Raw genomic sequence first — 20,945 nt, 5'->3', positions numbered from 1 at the left:
TGGCTGAATACTGGGCAGGTAGGGCTGGTATTTGACCTGATTATAAATCATATCATTTCCTGGGAGAAATGGGATTTTAAAAAAAGTTAATTTTCATTTCATATCACAGGATGAATAAGATAGATAAAAACAAATTGCTAGCAATACTTTTGTGAACAATTGCTTTTATCTAAGAATCCTGGGGCAATTTGGTTAAATTGCTTTGGTTTTATCAGTGAAAATATTCTTGGGTTTTTACTGGAAAAAAACTCAGGTGCAAAACTGTAAAAATGTTGTTTTGATAAGTCCTCATAGTTCTTATTTTTAAAGCATATTGTTACAGTTCAATAAAAAATAAAACAATAGTGGCATTTAGTTAAAAGGATTGTAATGCCCATAATTCTTAAGATTTTTAAAGAATAATAGCAAATTATTTACTTGTGATTAATGAGTAAGCTGCAGTACATACAAGTGAAATATATGCATGTGTAGTGTATGAAATAATATTTAATATTTATGGAATGTGCTCTGTGAGTCAGATATTTGAGCGAGATGGGTCAAAGTTTACCAGATTCCTAAACGGATTAAGTATAGAGGCTTTGTGCCCTCACTCCCATGGGTTACACTAAACAAATTTCTAGAAAAACATTTTTAAGTTCTTTGAGCAGTAGAGCTGTTTCTCAACCTAGTCCTGGAAGCACACCTAACTCATCTGATTATCAGAATATCCACAATAAATAAGAATGAGATATATTTGCATTGTGTAGGTCTCCAAAGTAAGCACATGTATCTTATTCATTACAGATATCCTGAAAATCAGACAGGTTTGATATACCTCCAGGACAGGGTTGATAAATACTGCAGTAGAGCACCTGTTATAGCAGGGCTGCCTAAATCTGTCCTGGTGACCATACAGTCAGGTGGGCTTTAAGTATATCCACAGTGAATATGCACGAGAAACATCTGCATACACTAGAGACATTGGGGTCCATATTCAGTGGCATTTAGCTGGATAATTTATGAGTTATATGGTTAATGAATATTTCTGACACTTATCTGGCTAAAATTTAGCTAAAATTTAGCCAAATAACAGGGGTGTTCTGGGGTGGAGTTAAGTTACCTAGAACTCCGCTATTCAGAAATAGCTGGTTAACTTATCCAGCTAACTCTGTCACACTATAAAGTAGTCCTAAAATTAGCCAGGTAAATTATCCGGCCATCTTTAAGATAGTTGAGTATATTCAGTGGTGCCACCGCACTGTGAATATCCTGATAACTTTGTAAGCTGGCCCGTGGCTGAATATTGCCCTCATAGTATGTGCAAATTAATCTAATGTCTCAAGATAGACATGTTGAAAGCTCAACTGGTGCAGGCTCACCAGGAAGGGTCTTGGAAGTCCTGTGTTATGGGGATCCTGCTAGCTTCCGAAAGGTTTACATTCAAAGCTAACTCATTAGGCAGTTGGGTGCAAGGGGATTTTGTATGTCAGCCATGGGGATGGGAAGAGATGATGGAAGGAAAAGGCTGAGGGGGCTAGAAGTCTTGCAGCACCAAATTGTTATTATAACAATTTTTAAGTAAAGAAGAGCAGAAAAAACCTTTTATTCTTTTAAGATCATTTTTGTATGAGGTCCTTTGTTACAGATTGGCAGATGAAAGTAATATACATCATTTATGGATTTTCCACAGCATACTTAGAACAAGTACAGATTGTTTCCAAAAAAAAAAAATAAAGGAAATTCTTTAAATATTCATTAAAGCTTTACTTCTATTTCATGCATTTCCCAAATTAAACATGAAACATCTGAGTCATGCATAAGTTGAACCGAACTTGAATAACTGTGAAAGAAGCACTTAGCCATAGATAGGGACACAAATTGATGGCAGCTCTTTAGATCAGGCTGTGATAATAGAATCAAGCTACAGCTGGATCCAGGGGCGGATTGGCCTATCGGGGGATCGGGCATCCCCCGGTGGGCCGGTCGCGCTAGTCACGTGGTCTGCCCAGCGCGGCCGTGACAGAGCCGCGCTCGGCAGACGACGTGGTATCTCCCGGGCCAGCCTGGGAGGTGAATCCCCGGGCCAGTCTTCATCGGGAATCCGCCGCTGGCTGGATCTGTCGTGGCTAGCTTCAAGTACACAAATAGAAGAAGACCTATTAAAAATACAGGTAGTCGCATAGCCATGTCTGTCTGGCAGGCTACACAAAGGGTCTAGTAGGCAAGATATTTGGGCAACAACTACACTAGTATTGCTGTAGATTATTACAGGCTTTGTGGTCAAACAAGGGAAAGTTTAGGTGCTGAAGGGAACTATGTGAGGATCTTGTATGTTCTTCTATCCAAAGTGGTGGACTACAAAGCAGAAAGTTAAAAATAGACTGCCCTGAATAAGAAGAAATACCTTTCAGGTGATCACAAACTATTTGGGTCATTCATCAAAATGCATTAGGGCCCTAATGTGCATTAAATGGTGTCTAATGCACGTTGCGCATGCGATAAATATTGCAACGCAAGCTAGCATGTAAATTTTAATTTTAGTATGCAAATGGGAGGCGTTAATGCAAATTAAGGTGTCCACTGCATTCCACGATAGATTAATGTACTCTAACTTGGGATTTAACGTCAGAAATAACTGAACTTTTTTTTTTTTTTTTGCAGTAGAAGGGAAAAAAGTTTTATCGCATGCCTATGGCCATTATTGCCGATCGCAGATATTATTGCGGCTATTAATCCGAGTGATAAAATGAAACCTTCTATCAGACACACCTACCATGCCTTCCTGGGCCAATAAAAACACCTTTTCTTACCTGGTCTGTCTTCCTAAACCTATTGAGCCAGATTTTCAAAAGGTACTCGCAGATCCGGTGTGCCCTGTTAGTGATGGGTCAGCCAGCACGTCAGGCACAGTTGTCTTGCCCATCTCACAGATAAACCAGAAGCAGCGGCCTGTGCATTTTTGGGCCTTGCATATTCCCTGTGTCAGGGCTGATAAATTTGTATCTGTGGAGGACATACTGCAGAGCAGCCAGGGACTTGCACATTCAGATCATGAGGTAGAGGTTTTTGTGCTAGGACAGATGTGGCAGCTCTGATGTACTGCTTCAGGGTTTGATGGCTGCTACAAATGAGTAGCCTTAGCTTGCTTGCAGGAGGCTGCCACACATTGGGTGGAGTCCCCAGATGCAGTTTCCTAGTCTGGAAGGGCGGACCCAGATTCAGCTATTGCTATAGTGTTCATATAGGGCCGGATTTTCAAAAGGTTACGCACGTAACCTGTCATACGTGCGCCGGACCTAAAGCCCCGGGACATTGTGCTGGGGATCGGGCAACTTACTTCAGCCCCAGTTTTACAAGAAGAAAAAAAAGAAGAAAAAGGTAGGGGGGAAAGGGCGGGGGAGGAATAACATGTGCGCGCATGTTATAAAATCAGGTGTACCTCTTAAAATATACCCCATAGTGTCACAGAGAAAGGTGGCATGGACTTAGGGAAGGGAAATAGGCTTTTAAGGCTCATGCTAAGCTAGAGGTTAGCTTCTACTGTCTTATAGCATGCTGTTGTTTGGCAGTCTTATGTCAAAGTGACTGTGATGAGTATGTTGCCTCTATTCTGCCTTTGGCGCAGGAGATTCGGGATAAGGTTGCAGGACCTGGCTTCTCACCCCCATTGCTATTCCCAACCTGCCAGCGGAGACAAGATACAATGAGGCCTTATGTTCTACCTGCTGTATCATAGACGCACCTTCGGAGTTCTCAAAAGTAGATTTTGCAGTTTGGACAAAATAGGTGGAGCTTTAATGTGTATGCCCCACCCAGAGGAGCAGACATAGTGCAGCTCTGCTGTGTATTCCATAATCTTGCTCTACGCCATGAGATACCAATGGATATACTTCCGGATCTACCCCTGGATCCCCCATATGCACCCGCATTAGCCGTGGACACCACGCTGAGTGGCAGCCTGCTTCTGCAAAGCCTCATAGAATGCTACTTTGCCTGTTAGGCCTCAACTACCCCTTCCCCTTCCATGGAAGGGAGGCCGGTAGAGTTCTGTGCTGATAGAGGCAGAGCTTGTGGCATTGCTTCCATCTACATCCTGCACAGCAACTTTCTCTGCTATACCTAGAATCAATGACAGAGCTGATAGTTAATAGGAGATGTCCTAGGGGAGGGTTGGAGTGTTCTGCATGTTCTATACAGATGTGGTTGGCCTGGGTAACCTACATACTCAGGCCAGGAGGAGCATGCTGGTGCTATATTTCTCCACCTGCTACCACACTAAAGGTGAATTTTCGAAATGTAAGTACCCTCTATGCACATCAAAACCATGCATGTATATTCATTTTCATGCACGCATCTACACATGAAAAAAAGTGTGTCTGGGGCATTCCAGGGCAGAGCCAACACTTATGTGCACTCTGCTTGCACAGCTCTCCATTTTAACATTGCCAGCTTTTGCTTGGCTATACTGAAATGCTACCTTAATGTATATTAGGCTTTATGAGAGTTTGTTCTTAATTGAGAATTTTGAGTCCTGTTTTCAGGAGGGTTTTTCTAATTTTTTGCCAACGACAAAGCTCTTTTTTCAAAAATAGCCTGATTTTTCATTTTAATTTTTCTCTTTTAATCTTGAATAAGCATATTTAGTTCTTTGTTTTTTTCATTGCATCCTGCTGGAAATACTTTCTGCAACATCTAGTCTGTGTTTTGTTTTGTGGGGTCCAATTATACCTCCCACCCCTGCAAAATAAAAGTGGTTTGTTCTTTTGTGGTCGCTCTGACTCTGACATTTTCTCTTATGGCCAACTGTTTCATATTTCTTTAAGGCAATGAGGCATTCTAGTAATTGTTTGTAATTTGTTTTCTTCAGTGGATTTCCTGTCATGCAGAAAAGTAAAGTTTTTCTTCACCTCCGATGCATTTTTCCGCATTCCTCTGGCTCAGTAGTGTTTGCCTTGATGAAATCTAGTGGAAGCCTGACATCTTCTTCATCTTCAGTAGCATAAATCCCATAGTATATCTGCGGGTCAATATTCAGTTATCCAGCCAGTGGCAAAGTTATGCAGGTAAAGTCAGCCAGACAACTTGAACCAAATATTTAGTGGAACAAGTTGCCTCCTAAAGTTACCTGTTTGGCACTGACTGCCTTGGAGAATACTGTCGTAAAATCCCTAGTGCCCAGCAGGCACAGAGGGTCCATCCCCCTCCCCCATACTTAGGAATGACAATTTTTAGTGGGACAAGTTGGTCCTCTCCAACCCCTCCTGATCCCTAGAAATCACAACATGTACTGAGCAAGCGTTTCCCGCTCTGATCCTAAAAATATACAATTGTAGCACTCCACCTTCCCTTCCCTTCCCCTACCTCCCCCTACCTCCCCCGCCCTTTCCCCCTTACCTAGTAATGACATTCTGTCATTTGGCTGAGCTGGTCCCCTCCCACTCCATCTAATCCCTAGCGATGGCAACTTCTGCCAGCCGAGCCACCTGACCCCCCCACATAATTTTTCCTGTTACATATCATGCCCTAAGATGTAATAGACATTACAACCGGAAAACTCCAGAGGGCATCCTCCCACACTCCAACTCCACCTCCCTCCCGCTCGTTTACATAATGATCATTACATAATGAAACTTATAGCCTGCTGATTCCAAAACTATCAGCTCCTCTGGCTGGCAAACAAACTTTAACTAAATAAATAAAACAACCAACCATGTAACCCCTGATTTTATACTTGTGTTCTCCTTGAATTGTTGTCACTGATCTGCTATTTTCTAGAGCACCATTCAATGTTTTTCACTCATGGAGATTCCCAGCTTCATGCTGTTTTTGTACAAGAAGTTGTCAGCTAAAAAAATCACACCTGCTTTGCCTTAAGGGCAGCAAAATCATGTACAAATTCAGAAAAATCCAACCGCCAGTCCAACCAAATGGATTCTGTCATTGTAGATCTTAAATAATTTTTAATTAGCTTGAGTTTTGAAAAACTATGTTCACCACTTGCTACTGTAGTAATAGGAAGACTCAACAAAACCCTCAAAGCAATTGCAACATTTGGAGCTAAGTCATTTTTACAATGTATTTTAAGACTTCTAAAGTTAGAACTATTAAGCTTCATTAGGTGTGTCAGCACTAGTATCTCATCTTTCATTTGCAGTGCATCAGTATCTTTGGATTTTTAACTTTCATCAGTGAGAATATGTTCAGGGTTTTTGCAATGATCCAACAGAACATTAGTGTTGAGAGGGCGGCCTCGAAAGGCCTTGCATTCTGTTACATGATGGGGGTGTTTTTCGTGTGCCCTTGGGCCTCAGCCCGACCCCAGACGGATCCAGGACCGAACCAAGGGTTGACGGCGTGTTCCAGCATGGCTGACGGTCTTACCCTCTGCCAGGCCTGCAAGCTCCCAAGGCCAACAACATGATGATGTTGGAAGTTGAATGGTCCTCCGACCATTCCGAGCCCTTTCGGACCTGCTGCTTAGATTGGCATGGAGCAGCAGGCCTGGCCTGAGGACGAGGGCAGACGGGCCATGACATAAAGACATGACACCAAGGTCGATGCTACGGCATCGCAGACGAAGACATGACACCAAGGCTGATGCGGACGGCATCAGAGATGAGGGCTGCAACAAGACATGACACCAAGGTAGTTGAGGACATGACACCAAGGCTGATGTGAAGACATCACGGACCAATGGTCGATGTGATGGCATCCCAGACCAGGGTTGATGTGACGACATCAGGAACAAGACGTTGATGCGAAGACATGACACCAAGACTGATGCAACGGCATCCAGGACGAGACGAGGAACTTGACAAAGTCCAGATGAGACGAGAGCTGGGAGGGTGAACATTGGCACTGTCTCTCAGGGCGCCCTACTCAGCCCACCTTCACGGGTGGACCCAATGGGCTGGTCGCGGACCACCCTGTCCCACTGTGTGCCCTACACAGCCCGAGGAGGCTGGTCACGGACCACGCTGAGAACGGGACGAGCGCAGGGAAGAATCCAGTCGAAGTGGGACTCCGAAGACGGAGCCAGATGTCGCCCAAAGCACCACAAAGGCTGGCAGGTCATGAAGCTCAGGAGCGCAGGGACTGGAGTCCACTGCCGGCATTTCCCATGACGAAGAAGCGTCACCTGGAGATCCATGGCCGGCAGAAAGGAAGGCTCAAGAGCACTGAATCGGAGAAATTTCTTTTTCACTCAATGCACAATAAAGCTCTGGAATTTGTTGCCAGAGGATGTGATTAGTGCAGTTAGTGTAGCTGGGTTCAAAAAAGGTTTGGATAAGTTCTTGGAAGAGAAGTCCATTAACTGCTATTAATCAAGTTTACTTAGGGAATAGCCACTGCTATTAATTGCATCAGTAGCATGGGATCTTCTTGGTGTTTGGGTAATTGCCAGGTTCTTGTGGCCTGGTTTGGCCTCTGTTGGAAACAGGATGCTGGGCTTGATGGATCCTTGGTCTGACCCAGCATGGCAATTTCTTATGTTCTTATGTTCTTAAGTTTCAAATTATTTCCATTGTTATGAATATAGAGTTTATGAGAAGTTCCTTGAAATGCAAACATTGTTGGCCTAAGAAACGAACAATAGCAATAAGACACTCCAGAATGCAATGCCATCGCTTAGTTTCAGCACTGAGAATGCGCAGATGAGGGTCCTCTATTGTCTGGTTAGTTAGTAGTCTTTGTGACAGTTCTATCCATTGCCTCTGTGCATTTAGATGGATACTAGATAGCTCGTGCTGACTAAAATGTCCCGCTATGTGTCTCCAGTCATTGAACCCTCCCGATATAAGGGCATTGTTATTTAAAGTAAAAAGTCTGCAACAGTAACAAAAAGCAGCATTTCTACTAACAGAAACTAGCCATGCTCTGGGAGACATTTCACTATTACAGAGAGGAAGTTTATAATTATTGACCGTAAACCGGCGACCAAAACTAACTTGGGGGAAAATGAAATTTTCTTTTACAGGTTTAGCAGGTCCTTTCTGAACAATTACCAACCTTACTGAATCATTTATAATGTCCGGCCATTTTGCTGGGCCATTGGCTACTTCTAGAGTGTCCGTTTCGTGACCGCTGTCTTGTAATGCAGCATCCCTTTCACTCCCACTGACGCATTCTTGTACGTCCGGCGATGGCCCCCGGCACAGATGGTGCAGAAGCCGATTGCCCCTCACATACACTTGCTGTTGTTGAAACAGCTGATGTTGTAGCTACATCCTGTACTTCAGAATCTTTTTCAGTTCTCAAGAACTTATGCAACGAGCCCACTTGTTTTCTTAAATTGGCTTCTTTCGCTGCTTTTCATTTTCTGTATTCTGCTCCTGATAATCGTCGCCTGCCGTCTGACATTATGCCACCCGCACATTGAAAAATTGATTTTGATTTTAAAAGCTTTGTTCTCGCCTTCTATTAATATCCTAGAAACAGTCATATATTATGGCAGATAGAGACCATAAGGCTCATCTAGGCTGCTCAGTCTGCTATATATGAAACGGCAGACTAAAAAAAAAATTGCCAAGCTCGGATGGTATTCACCCCAGAGTTCTAAAGGAATTCAGATATGAAACTACAGACCTAACAATCACAATCTGAATCTGTAAACTGTCATTAAAAGCAACCACAATGCCTGAAGACTGGAGGATGGCCAGTGGAATGCCAATTTTTTAAAAAAGCTCTGGAATGATTTGGGAAGCTATAGACCAGTGTGAGCCTGTTGTTAGTGCCAAGCAAAATAGCAGAAGCTATTAAGAATGGAATTACTGGGCACATGGATAGCCAACACAGATTCAGCAAAGGGAATTCCTGCCTTACCAATCTATTGGACTTTTTTGAAGGAATAAACAAATATGTAGTGCATAGAATATTAGGAATGATTTAGAAAGGAGTGGAGAATACTTTTTTTTTATTTATTAGATTTTGACATTCCGCTTTTCGGCACTTCAAAGTGGATTACATTCGGGTACTGTAGAATATCCTAATTCCTCTGTATAGCTCCATGGTGTGACTGCACCTTGACAAGCGTATATAGTTCCGGTCTCCTAATTCCCCCCAAAAATCATATAGTGGGACTAGAAAAGGTACAAAGAAGGGCAACAACAATTATAAAGGGGATGAAATGATTTCCTTATGAAGAAAGGCTAAACAGGTTCGGGCTCTTTAGTTTGGTAAAGAGATGACAGAGAGAATATGAGAGAGGATTATAATCATGAGTGGAGTAGCACTGGTAAACAAGGAATGTTCATTTGGCCTTTCAAATACTACTAAGACTCGGAGAAACTCCAAGAACCTAACAAAGAGCAGATGTAAAACAAATCAGGAAAAGTAGCTTTTGTGTGTGTGTGTGTGTGTGTGTGTTGTTTTTTTTTTATGTACAGTCAAGCTGTAGAATTTGCTGCTGGAGGATCTGGTCAAGGCATCTAGCATAGCTGGGTTTATAAGGGGATTGGTCACTTACCAGAGGAAAAGTCATGGGAACATAGTACATGACTGCAGAGAAGGACTCCAAATATTTTCCAGTTCTCCTTCAAACAGTATGAACACGCATCTGGATGCAGGGGGGGGAGAAGCCAAGCCCCAGCTCCACCCCAAAGTCCTTCTATCTCACGTTCATCATAGAGCATAATTATTCATTCCCAGACCAATCAATCAAAGGCTTGATGCTAGAAACCCAGACATATTGATAAGGGAGAAACTGCAAGAACAGCATCACTGATAGAAGGGTCAGTGGCGCTCCAGGCCCCAAGGAAGACAGCAGCGTCGTCGTCTTTCTGCCGCAATAAGCATCAGCGGCATCCGGGTAAGAGAGGCTGCATAGGGAAGCAGAGGCAACGTCAGCAGTGACGCTCTCTCTCTCTCTCTCTGCGGGGAGTGGCAGCAAGGCTGAGCTGGCGTTGGGTGAGTGAGGCCGTTCGCAGGGCCCTCCCGCGAGCGGAATCGCAACAACATCATGCACTTCCTGATTTTAATTTTTTTTAAATGATTTTTGTGAGTTTTGCCACTGTCTATTTAGGAGGCAATTTTTAGTAGCTCAGCCATGTGTTAAGTCCATAGGCAGTTTTATACCCACGGACCTGGTGGGTCATTTTCACAGAAACCATGCATGCAGTTTCCATTGAAAATTCGCTTATGTGGGTACCTGGGTACAAAAGCGCCCACAGACTTCATCTGCACGCAGATGTGAAAATGCTGTTTTGTGTGCATAATGTACTCCTCCGCTCCTCAGTTCAGCTGGAAGTGAGTGCTTTGGAAATCCCACACATCCTTTTCAGACAGGCCGATAAATCACTATTTACCCAGGTAAAAAGGCTTTGGGGTAGGTTTTCAAAGGGTTATGAGCGAAACCCCCGAAAACCTACCCCTGCGTGTGCCGAGCCTATTTTGCATAGGCTCGGCGGCGCGCACACAAGCCCCGGGACACGCATATGTCCCGGGGCTTTGAAAACGAGGCGGTCCAGGGGTGGGGGCAGGGCGGTGGGCCGAGGCCGGGGGCGTGGTGCCGATCCGGGGGCGGTCCCAAGCCCTCTGGAACAGCGGCTGTGCCGGAGGTTTGCGCGCTGGCAGCTGGCCGGTGCGCGCAAGATACGCCTGCAAGAAGCAGGCGTAAAAAATAAGATAAGGTAGGGGGCGGATTTAGGTAGGGCTGAGGGGTGGGTTAGATAGGGGAAGGGAGGGGAAGGTGGGGGGGGAGCGAAAGAAAAGTTCCTTCCAAGGCCGCTCCGATTTCGGCACTTCAAAGTGGATTACATTCAGGTACTGTAGAATATCCTAATTCCTCTGTATAGCTCCATGGTGAGACTGCACCTTGACAAGCGCATATAGTTCTGGTCTCCTAATTCCGGAGCGGCCTTGGAGGGAATGGGGAAAGCCATCGGGGCTCCCCTCGGGCTCGGCGCACGCAAGGTGCACAAGTGTGCACCCCCTCGCGCGTGCCGACCCTGGATTTTATAACATGTGCGCAGCAGCGTGCACATGCTATAAAATCAGGTGTACATTTGTGCACGCCGGGTAGCGCGCACAAATGTACCCCGCGCGCGTAAGATTTAAAATCTGGCCCTTTGTGAATTGGCCTCCCCTTGAGGTTTTTTCAAGCAGTGGTTTTACAGTGAGTATAGCAAATAGTACAGCACAGCACAGTTTGTTATTAAAGAAGTGTGCATGGGCTGTGCTACTCAGAAACAGCTTGATACACTTAGCAGCCTGAGTTGTAGCACGACAAGTAGACAGAAGTAATGCTTTGCTGACAGCTTGCAATATCTGTGTCGACTTTCCTTACAGGCACCTTGAGGCGTATGTTCTAAAGTGGAAAGAAGCTTGTTTCCCTGAAAGCAGACACAAACATTTGTAAAGTTTTCATGTTAGGTCACAGAATATGGCCAGAAATCCAAGTGCTGTATCCTTCAAGTTACTTGAGTAAGCTTTGTACAAATATGATTTTTCTCTTTCCTTTTAGCTGGGAGATGCCAACTGGATTTTAATATGGATGAGCTAATTCAAGATGCAAAAGAGATGTGTATGGCAAAATTATCAACTGAGGAAATGAAAGAGATTAAATCTATGGAGGATGCACCAACAAAGACATCAGCAGTAACAGAGGTTTGCTTGACAGTAATTGTACAGTCTGACACAGTCTTTATTGTGGCTTCTGCTTTCAAAGGATGAATTGTTTGGCTTGTGAAGTTAACTGCACAGAATTGTTTCTGTTTTATGGATTTAAGTAAGTTTAAAATACACAAGTAAACGTTCATTCACATCTTGACTTGGAAAATCATATTTACTATTTTGTGCTAAAGTTCCAATCCTCTTCTTCATTTCTGCGCATAAAACTTCTTTCAAAAGTGGCCGGGGCTCTTTTCACATAAAAGTATGCATGTAACCTGGTTTTGCAGTTACTTTTATGCAAATGGAGCAAAGGCTTTCCGGGGGGGACAGAGTTAGGGCTGAGTTGGTACTTACATGCTTAGAGGTGAATTTTAAAAGCCCAACGAGCGCCGAAATTAGGGGATGTGCGAATATACAGGGCTCGCGCGTGCCAGGCAGATTTTAAAAATTGCCTGGATAGGGGCGTAAAAGCCGCTGCGCGTGCATCTCGGAACTTTGCAAAAAGGGGCGGGGTGTGGGTGGAGCAGGAAGTTTCAGGGCTTTAACCTGAAATTTGCACATATATACTTATTCGATCCGGCACACGCAGGGGTCCCCTGCCGCGTAACTTAACTTCTGCTATGGATGGCGTGTAAGGTAAAAAAAAAAGAAATAGCGTGCCAATTCGGAGGGTTTAAAGGGTCTGTGGTAACTGGAGCTTGAAGAGGCTATGAAACGGGGGGGGGTTGGAGGACCTATCTGGTAACTGGGCAAACTAGGAACAAACTGGTAAAACTGGCAAATGCGTTGGTGCACATCCCTTTTAAAATTCTCCCACTTATGCAGTAGAAGCGGGATTTGCATGCACTAAATTCAGCAATGTGCGCGCGGCCCGGCTATTTTATAACACACGCGCATGTATGCTCGCATGTTAGAAAGCCGCGAATCTGGGCGTGGGCCAATGAACTTGTACAGATGTGCCTGCATGCCAGTATGAAAGTTACTGTCCCTCTTTTTGATTTTAACAAGCATGTGCATTAAATAAAATATAGAATTTAGATTTTCACCTAGCTGCTAATTTAAGCTGTACTTCACATATATGTTTTGTTTTCATACAGTGGTTAAGGGTAATCTGAATTCATAATCATTACAGATGTTAATAAAACACTATTTGAACTACATTTAAAAGCTTTTACTGCTGCACTATTTGTATAAAGTGCTATTTTCAGTATCAACACAAATGGAATTTCATCTTCACTGTTTTATATAAAGTCTCCTAAAAACATACCATGTTACTTCTTTATGCAGGCTTTTAACCAGGTAAGACTAATCCATGAATGTTCATGAAAAGTTCTCACACTATAATCAGACGTAATACAAGTCAGTAGTACACAGCCAGGCCCCTTGGCCTAGCAGCAGCACTACAGTACAGGACAGTACAGAAACTCCAGATCCAGACTAAGACATGTCACAGAGATGATCAGCTCAGCCTCCAAGAAGCTGAGGAAAAGTCAAACTTATCCTGGAGGAATGACTCCAGAGAAGCAGCAAAGATTTGTATTAAAAAAAAAAAAAAATCATCTATAGCAGCACAGGGAATTAGTTTATGGTAGCAAGACCAAGAAAGCACAATGAGGTGGAGAAAAAAAAAAAATCTGGGATACTATTAAAAAAATACATTATTGCAGACAGGATCCTATAAATTACGTCTTTTGAGGAAATTGCGATACATTTTATCAAGAAAAGCTTTTAGAACCATGATTGAAACCTTTTTATTCTCTGTAGCAGATTATAAGAGCTCTCTGCTTATTGGTTTGCCAAAATGCTATTTGAAATCCCTTCAGCTTTTGCAGAATGCCGCTGCGTGGTTCATTTGTCTTATGCATCATTCTGACCATATATCTCCCATATTGGCGTAACTACACTGGTTGCCTACAGAATAGAGATGTGAATCGGGTGCCGGAATTGGTTCCGGTTTTGGTATCATGGACCCATGGGAAATTTCGTTTCTCACGGTCTGGACGGTTTTTTTTTTTCTGGCTGTCCCGACCCTTTAAATCTGATTATTTACAATCCCTCCCCTCCCGACTCTTCCCCAAAACTTTCCTAAAGTACCTGGTGATCCAGTGGGGGTCCCGGGAGTAATCTCCCGCTTTCGGGCCGTCGGATGCCAGTAAACAAAATGGCACCTGTGGCCCTTTGCCCTTATCATGTGACAGGGGCTATCGGTGCCATGGCGTGGGCCATCCATTATTCCTACCATGTGATAGGGGCCAGCCAATGTCACCGATAGCCCCTGTCACATGGTAAGGGCAAAGGGCCATCGGTGCCATTTTGATTAGTGGCTGCTGATGGCCCGAGAGCGGGAGATTGCTCCCGGGACCCCCGCTGGACCACTTTAGGAAAGTTTTTGGGGATTGGGAGGGTGGGGGATTGTAAATAATTAGATCTAAAGGGTCAGGGTGGGTTTGGGGTTTTTTTTTTTTCTGTGTGCCCTTTCTCCCCTCTCCCAAAACGATAAGAAAACCATACGAAAATTTCGTGGGGTTTTCCTATCATTTTTGGGGCCCCCCGATGCATGACTGATTAGAAAATATCGTATGATATTTTCATGCGTCAAAAAAACGATGCACATCCCTACTCAGAACAATGTATTAACTTTAAAATTGTGGTTAGTTATTGTCCTTTGTGTCTATCTGATATGATAGTTCGTTATCAACCAATTTGCAGCTTACCTTCTCAGGATGATATCCTATTATCTGTACTGTTGTTGAAAGAGAATCAGATGGTAAGAACAAGATTACATGCCTTCTCTCTTATTGGTCCCATAATCTGGAACTCATTGCCTCATATATTGAGATCTACTCTTGATATAAAACTGTTTTGCAAGCAATTAAAGGCTCATCTATTTGTGGAATGACCTGATGTCATAGATGATATTCTCATGATGTAATACCTAATTGTTGATCTGGTTTTATTCAGTCCCTTACTGTTTTTTTAATGATGTTTTTAATGTCTACATTTGTCAAATTTGTTGCTTAATGTTTATTATAAACTGCTTAGGAAAATTTTTGGATTAAGCAATATAGAAATATTTTAAAATAAATACAATAACTTAAGAAGGTAACTTTCAAACTGATGCGTGTGTGCACGTTTGCGCATATACGTCGTCCCGCACCCAGGTACACGGTCATTTTATAACAGAGGCGTGCATGTGCACCAAATGTTAAGTGGGTGTACGCATGTGTGCGCAAATCCCACCTCTAACGCAGAAATCGGGGATTTTAAAAGGGGCGTGCACCGATGCCATTCTCAGTTTTACCAGTCCATCCCCAGTTTGCCTATTTAAGAGATCAGGTCCTTCAAATCCCCTTAATATAATAGCCTTCACACCCCATAGTTATCCCAGACCCTTAAAACCCCATAGATCTGCTATTTTTCTTTATGATATTACTTATACGTCATCCATAGCAGAAGTAAAGTTACATTGCAGAGGGCCTTGGCGCGCACCGGATCACGCAAGTATTTATGCACACATCTCATCACACCCCGAAACACCCATGCCCTGCCCAGATCACACCCTGCCTTTTTTTGAAAATGTCCAAGATGTGAGTGCTCCAGGAGGTACACGGTTCGTGCAAGCCCAACATATTTGCTCATCCCCTAATTAAGGCACGCATCGGGCTTTTAAAATTCACCCTTAAGGAGGTAATTTTCAAAAGGATTTATGTGAGCAAAACTGGGTTTTTTGAAAATTTCTACTTTTATGCACAAAACTCTTTTGAAAATTCCCTCCATAGGGTTAAATTTTGAATTTTAGAAAGGTTTTACAAGAATAAATGGGCTTTTGAAAATGGCTGTGATATATTTCACTTTTATGTGTAGAACTCCTTTGAAAATTCACTTCATAAAGAGTAATTTTAAAAGGAGTTACAAATGTTAATGTAACATACTATTGTAGCAATTTTTAAAAGCCATTTATGCGCATAAAGTGCACTTACACATGACTCTCCTATGGACAATTCAATAGAATATATTGTGGCAATTTTAAAAAGCCCACTACATGGGTAAGTGCATTTACACATGTAAAATTCAGTTGGGGAACTGCACCTTAGGGGCATGTTGACCCATTTGGTTGAGAAGGGAGGAAGGGGAACATATATTTTGTTACACTGTAAGAGTGCACTTTCCAACTTGTTTCCCTAAACATCACCTATTGCTCCCTGCTTTTATCCTGAAATGATTCTTTGCTGACTCCCGTGTGCCTCTCCTATTTTTCAGTTATATTATAATATTGCAATGCAAATCCTCTTTTCTGAAAATGAAGCATTGTTTTCCCATTTCTGTACAAATGTTTTTAGCACAGTGAAGATGGCATTATGTTTGTCCTTGGTTGGAAACAGATTGCCACAGTTCAATAACACTTTTGCTGTGGGTGGTGACTTTACTGGTTTCCATTATCTCAACAAAAAAAAAAAAATGTCTGATGGCAATCTTTAGCACATGTACTGACTATTCTTAGTTAAAAACAGTTTTAGCACTTATGCTAGAGTTTCAATTTGTATAATTCTATCAATAATTTTTAATGTCTTATATGTTCATAAAAAATTTTTTAATGTCTTATATGTTCATAAAAATTCCCTGTAGAATCTGATTATGCTATTTCTAAATTTTAGCAATATTAAAAAAAATGGATTGAAATGCATAAGTTACTGAAACCTTTACCAGTGGACTGCTAATTTAGATCAGGCTCAAGTTATTTTTATGTTACAGATATACACAAATTAGGTTTGATGGTTTGTCAATTTGAATTTCCATTTTATATACTAACAGCTTTTTAAAAATTATTTGTCTCGTATGACATAAGACCTTGTCTTGGAAAATCTGCAGTCTGCCCATCGAGTATGAGCTACTGTCTGCTCTGTTCTGTACCCAAGCAAAAGCCAGAAAGATACTTGGGTGCTTGGGGAGAGGAATAGTCAGCAGATAAAAGGAGGTGATATTTCTCCTGTTTAAGTCCCTGGCGGGACCTCGTTTGGCATACTGTGTACAATTCTGGACCTTCAAAAGGATATCAACTGGATGATGTCAGTCCAGAGGATGGCTACTAAAATGGCCAATTGTGTTCGTTCTAAAGCATATGGGGACAGACTTAAAGATCTAAACATAAAGATGTAAACATAGGAGGAACAGTATATTCTGTAGGTGTAGATGTTAATGATTGGTTTTTATGATTGTACGTTTATTCTTTTATGCTGTAACCTGCCTAGCCCAATTTGTTTTGTTATAGGCAGGCTATAAATGTTTTTAAATAAATGTATGCCATAGAGCAGGGCTTCTAAAACTGTGGGTTGGGACCCCTAATAGGTTCACAAAACCTTCAGCTGGAGTCACAGATGCCTCATCTAGCAGCAGAAGCAGCATTAGAATATAAATTAAGCATGAGGCCTATGAGCCCGAATGTGTTCACAGGCCCTGCTCTCACATGAGTTTATGTGATAACAGGAAGCCCTGCATGAGGAGGGTTCAAGGACCACTGCAGGGCCTTTAAGCTTGTACTGGTTCACAAGCTCTGCACTGACTTTCATTACTAATGCTGCTGCTGCTGCTGCCTGCAGATCACTGTTGGGCTTGGGACCACTTATGAGGGAGGCTGAGCATGCGCAGGCCATGGGAGATTGTCACTTTTCCTCTCTTTTCACCCACCAGTGAACTTACCTAAGAGAAAAATGTTGCCTTCCCTCTTTTCCAACCAGTTGCCATCCATCTTTGGCCTGGGGCTCAAAGGAAAATCTTGCCACTGATCCTGGCCAGAGGGATATTTGCAGGAGGGGTTGTTTGAAGGGAGGAATCAGATGCAGGAGGGGTTTGAGGATTGGAACAGCTGGAGAGAGATTGGCTATGGAGGGTGAGAGGGGGAATGAGAAGATCAACTAGGAGATGTAAGAGGAACTCGGGGGGATGTAAGAAAGGTTGGAGAGGAGGAGATGAGGCTAGGGGTGAGAGAGAAAGAGGATGGGGATGAGAGTGAGGCAGGAATAAAGGATTGAGTGAGATAGAGGATGATAGAAGATCAGAGCTGGCCTTTATAAAAAGAGCTTGGGGTGAAAGGATCAACTAGGGGGATGTGAAAAAGGCTGGAAGAAGTCAGAGAGAGAGGATGGGCTCAGTAAGTGAGGATCTGGGAGATGTAATAGGGGGCAGGTGGAGGGGCAGAGGCTGAGAGAGCGGGTCTGCTGGAGGGGAGGATGTTAAGAGAGGAGGTCATTTGAGGAGGGTGGAGGTTGAGAGAGAAGATTATCTAGATAGGGTGGAAGTTGAAGCGAGGATCAGCTGGAGTATGGTGATGATGAGAGTGGAGTGAAGGGTGGGGAGGGGGGGGTCACGTCCCTACTAATTTGTTTTGGTCATCTGGAGTCGTGTGAGTTTTCAAGTGCTAAAATGGGGGTCACATTGACTAAAAGTTTGGGAAGTCCCACCGAAGAGAAAAGGAGGGAAAGGGAAGATATGACAGAGACATTTAAATATCTCCAAGATATCAATGACCAGGGAGTGGGCCTCTTTCAACAAAAAGGAGGCTCTGGAACAAAGGATCATGGGATGAGAGTGAAAGGGAATAGGCTCAGGAATAATTTAAGGAAATATTTCTTTACAGAAAGGAACAGCATTCCAGTGGCGGTGGTGGAGACAAGGACAGTATCTGAATTCAAGAAAGCCTGGGATAAGCCAGAGAATCTTTAAGGGAGTGGTAGGATTGGAGAGCTGAGTAGTTTGTTTGAATAGGCAAACTAGATAGGCCATATGGTCTTTTTCTTCATTTCATTTCTCTATTTCTTTGTTTCTGTGTTTCATTTACATTTATCATTTTCATTTGCACTGAATGTTGAAGTCACCAGAGATATTCTGAATATTATTTTCTTCTTGCAGTCCCATAGTATTGGCCCTGGTCCAAGATTCTGTCGTGTTTTCTTCAGGCTTGGTGGTCAGAGTCCACTAATATCACATTATCTTAAGATGCATGAAATCGCAAATGTCACAAGTACTCTGAGTTATAAACTGCAACGCACTGAACTTTGTAAATTACCATATCCTTTCAAGCTATAATCCAGATTGTATTCACAAACGAGTTGTCTAAACCTCTAATGAAAATACTTTAGCCAAAGAACAACGTAGGCCTCTCCAATGCATTTCTTTTAGCTGTCACTGTGTACTACAAACCTTGGTTTTCTTCTTTTTCCTATAGAGTCTGAAAAGCCAGAATAACGCCACACCTCAATGAATACTTGGACTGGATCCAATAACTTAACACTTGCATTAAGATAAAATGTTCATAACTCGCGTTTCTGATGTTCCATCATATTATTATTTAATTTATACATAGCTGCATTTATGAATATGAGACGCCCAGCTTTTCCTTTCTGTTATTTGAAATTGTGAAGATCCTGTCTGAACTATTAGAGATTACATCTGTTGTGTTTTGGCTATATGACAACCCCCTTTGTTTATATCTTCAGCTAATGGGTTTCGGAACTGAGGGTCTTTCTCCTAATTACTTTTATCCTTCCTTACATATATAATTGTTTCCAGCAACTCATGTTTTGGCAGATTAAATGATTTCAAATGAAGATTAGCAGTTGTGTTCCCTCTAGCATTTTCTGATGGAGATCCTCATAGTTGTGATCTATTAAACATCAAAATGTTTCCACATGATAGCTTAGGGATACCTTGTACTAAAACTGTTTGACATTTTATTTAATCAACCAGAGGATAAGATATTCATATCTGAGGATTTTCTTTGTAGAACAGTGCAAACAACATTTTGTTCAATTAATTCATCCTAATTAAGAACATTAGTCTGTATTTGGTGGAATTTCTAGGTGCACAAAAAATTATGAACAGGAGTTAATTACCACCAGACAAAGTCAAATACCTGAATAGGCCTGAATATCTCTTTCTCTGAAGGAACCATTCTTCACACATATGGGCGACATCAGTACCTCAACTGGAATTAATGGGGGCTGTGTTAGAAATGACTCAAGCTGACAACAGACCCTTGGTGTCCACTTTGGAGGAGTGAGGCAGCAGATGTAAGCCTGGACCATGTTGAAGATGTTGGGCCTTATGGTCTCAACAATCCATATTGAGGTCAATATTTAAAAGGTTTGCTGGCTAACTTTTGGAATTAGCTAGACAAAACTTGAGATTTGAATATTTGCCCCTGCTCCTGGTTTAATTTTGTCTGGGCAATTCATATCTGAGGAGTTACTGGAGTTAAGTAGAGTATGCTACACCCTAAAGATTTTCAGATATTAGATGGCCAATCAAACTGTCCTCATCCGGGGTAGCAATCAGGTAGTGCTACCTCAACATTCGGGGCGGGGGGACACGGACAGACAAGATCTTTTCTTCTGTGCCATGAAGCTGTCAGACTTTGAAACTGAGCTGTCTCTTAAGGGATGATGCCAAGAGCCACTTGCCTGGCTTGATTCAAAATGCAGGGCATTTTCTTGTGCAGGACTGCTGTTATGGAGCAGCTCACCCTTGATGCTAAGATTGGAAAGTGGTTATGCTAACTTTCAAAAATATTGTAAAACGTAGTTATTTTCCAAAGTGTTTGCATTTTATTTGCGTATTAATATTGTTTTATAATTTAATAGTACCGTTATACACTGCCTTGCAGTCTTCGTGGAAGAGATGGTCTATATATTTGGAAAATAAATAAATATAGAGAACACTCTGGCGGTCAAGCTGAGTCAGCAGTTGGTCCCTCATGTGTGATTCCTGAGTCAGATTGTAGCAAACAGCATCATCTTTTAGTAGGGAACTCCCATGACAGAACTGTTTGCAACAGCTGAGAACAGGAAGGTAGCAGCATTCTACTGTTCTGCACCAGAAAGAGATCAGAAAGCAGATCTCTGGTAACAAAAATCCTACTAATACTCACAAAAGACCTCTTGGCAGAGACAGATTTGGTTTTCAGTCCTCTAGGATTTATCATCAATCAGCTGGGATATTTGTCCAGCCCTGGCAATGCAGAACTAAGGATCATTGCTGCATCCCAACTTCCAATTCCTCCCCCTTGGTGCCTGGATGTTGAGTGGGAAATATGTTCCTATAGTCTTGCTGATGCAGTGTCTCAAGGACTTCTGCTTCTAAAAAGGAATCCACTGGACAGAGGTGGCCAACTCCAGTCCTCAAAAGCCAGAAACAGACCTGATTTTTAGGATATCCACAATAAATATGCATGAGATAGATTTGCATACAATGGAAACATGTATTTTGTTCTTTAAATTTGCTTGTGTTCATTTTATAAAATACTATATAGATTAAAATTTAGCCTTTAAAATTTATACTCAATTACACTGGGGGTTTTTTTT

General features: G+C 42.4%; 1 protein-coding gene across 1 annotated transcript in view; it reads left to right on the top strand.

Moving 5' to 3' along the window:
* FAM227B (family with sequence similarity 227 member B) overlaps nt 1–20,945 on the top strand; it is a 338,878-nt gene that overhangs the window by 284,427 nt on the left and 33,506 nt on the right. The window contains exons 8-9 of the mRNA XM_029574531.1: nt 11,441–11,583; nt 18,496–18,653. Coding sequence (XP_029430391.1) covers nt 11,441–11,583; nt 18,496–18,653 — 301 coding nt within the window. The remainder of the gene's footprint in view (nt 1–11,440; nt 11,584–18,495; nt 18,654–20,945) is intronic.

This window comes from Rhinatrema bivittatum, chromosome 13 (genome assembly GCF_901001135.1).
Source record: "Rhinatrema bivittatum chromosome 13, aRhiBiv1.1, whole genome shotgun sequence".
In the NCBI taxonomy this organism is placed as follows: domain Eukaryota; kingdom Metazoa; phylum Chordata; class Amphibia; order Gymnophiona; family Rhinatrematidae; genus Rhinatrema; species Rhinatrema bivittatum.
This window is presented reverse-complemented; position numbering and strand designations above follow the sequence as displayed.